This window comes from Danio aesculapii, chromosome 11 (assembly GCF_903798145.1).
Source record: "Danio aesculapii chromosome 11, fDanAes4.1, whole genome shotgun sequence".
Lineage (NCBI taxonomy): Eukaryota > Metazoa > Chordata > Actinopteri > Cypriniformes > Danionidae > Danio > Danio aesculapii.
This window is the reverse complement of record NC_079445.1, coordinates 3,704,051-3,706,340: the sequence shown is the minus strand read 5'-3', so window position 1 is coordinate 3,706,340 and position 2,290 is coordinate 3,704,051. Positions and strand designations below refer to the sequence as shown.

At 29.7% G+C, this 2,290-nt stretch overlaps 1 protein-coding gene across 2 annotated transcripts in view; it reads right to left on the bottom strand.

Annotated features, from left to right (window-relative positions):
- The window catches only part of pusl1 (pseudouridine synthase like 1), a 21,830-nt gene continuing 19,540 nt past the window's right edge, over window positions 1-2,290 (bottom strand). Inside the window, exons 7-8 of one of the 2 annotated variants that reach the window (XM_056468226.1) lie at window positions 478-640; window positions 1-220 (exon numbers count right to left, since the gene is read on the bottom strand). In XM_056468226.1, coding sequence (XP_056324201.1) covers window positions 189-220; window positions 478-640 — 195 coding nt within the window. In that variant the 3' untranslated portion in view covers window positions 1-188. Of the gene's footprint in view, window positions 221-477; window positions 641-2,290 lie in introns of those variants that run through there. The other variant, XM_056468227.1, reaches the window with a different exon arrangement.

Here is a 2,290-nt window from a genome sequence, read left to right as displayed (position 1 = left end):
GACGTCTGTCAAAAACAGTGTGCTGGAATGTGGTGTGATTGCATTAGCATTTAGCTAAAACACTGAACTGACTAATGTATAACCAAGCGTGTATGTAAAAGGTATGGTTATGAAAGAGTTTATTGACATTTTTACACCATTTAAAATGTCCATAACTTGATAATTTATGATAAAGATTTTAATAAATATTATTGTTCTTCTGACATGGAAGCCACAAGATCTGTAAGAAATAAAAGTATTATATTATTCAGTAAGTCAATATAATCATATGGGCTACAAAGTGTTCTGGTACAAGTGCATTAAAGGTAATGCAGCTTTTTTGTCACTACAGATTTAGCTGTTTGATTATTTAACAGATAAGTTGGAGCATTGCATTGTGGGTTATGTTGTTCTGGCTAGTGTCTTCCAGTCAAATGGTTTTGTGTAGTCTAAAATTTACATTATCGACTAGCAGTGTGGTATTTCAGATGTTCTCACCTGTATCTCTGTACTCTACATTGGTCAGAAACAGGCCATGGGCTGGGGCCGTCAGGTTGTTTGGGAATGCCAGCGAATCACGCGCCTCTAATAGATCCTGTATCTTACTCACAGGAAGCCGACCCTGACCAATAGCAACCAGCACCCCGGTCATCCTGCGCACCTGTAAGGACAAACACCATATATACTTTTATATAGCTAATCCGACATATTCCAGACCAGACACATTTCCTGCATCGCAATGTTCATGTTAATTATACTTTATAATAGACTTCATTGTGAGTCCTTTCAAGCCTTTTGGCCCTGCCGAAATGTGCACGGGAGTCTTTTCAAGTCCCATGTACAGAAGCCATTTGGGTATAGAGCCAAATCAGTCTCAAAAATAATACACTTGCACAGCACATTTCACATATACAAAATCTAATTCATAAATATGTAAATCAAAATAAATAAATTCAAAACACAATTTGTGAAATCACAAGTAAAAATCATAAATATTTCCCCATATGAATTGAATGTGTGCATTTGGATTTGCATATTTATGAACTGTGTTTTGAAATTACGAATTGGATTTGCATATTTATGAACTGTTTTGAATTGGATTTACATATTTATGAACTGTGTTTTGAAATTACGAATTGGATTTACATATTTATGAACTGTGTTTTGAATTTACGTATTAGATTTACATATTTATGAACTGTTTTGAATTTACTAATAAGATTTGCATATTTATAAACTGTGTTTTGAATTTATGAATTAGATTAGCATATTTATGAATTGTTTTGAATTTAAGAATTTGATTTGTATATTAATGAATTGTGTTTTGAGTTTACCAATTAGATTTGCATATTTATGAACTGTGTTTTGAATTTACTAATAAGATTTGCATATTTATGAACTGCGTTTTGAATTTATGAATTATATTTGCATATTTATAAATTGTGTTTTGCATATTAATTAATTGTGTTTTGAATTTACGAATTGTGTTTTGAATTCATGAATTAGATTTACATATTTACGAATTGTTTTGAATTTAATAATAAAATTTGCATATTTATGAATTGTTTTGAATTTAATAATAAAATTTGCATATTTATGAACTGTTTTGAATTTACTAATAAGATTAGCATATTTATGAACAGTGTTTTGAATTTATTAATAAGATTTGCATATTTATGAACAGTGTTTTGAATTTATTAATAAGATTTGCATATTTATGAACAGTGTTTTGAATTTATTAATAAGATTTGCATATTTATGAACTGTTTTGAATTTACTAATAAGATTTGCATATTTATGAACTGTTTTGAATTTACTAATAAGATTTGCATATTTATGAACTGTTTTGAATTTACGAATAATATTTTGTAAATATGAATTGTGTATTTTGCAAGTGTATTATCTGTGAGACTGATCTGTCTTCATAATTGAGCAACAGTGTGTTAATCACTGTAGCGTGTGACCAACAGTAACGCACCGCTGGATGAATTGACGGATTCGTATTGAGCCAGATCATTTACTGTACAGATCAGTATATTTTTATATATTTTTTGTAATTTCAAGTACAGAAGCCTTCAAATTGAGTTTGAGTTATTTATAATTTTTTATTAACAACTTTGTTCGATTTGTTATATTTAACTGTCAATGTTTCTATAAATTTGAACACAACATAAGAACAGATTTGTTCGGCCATTATTAAAGGCATCAACTTGTGCTACGTGTTTTCTCTCCAATTTTGTAGGAGAAATTGCATGTAGTTATGTGTCAGAATGCATTATTAATCATGTTAGTGTGTTCCAAAGCATGCCTA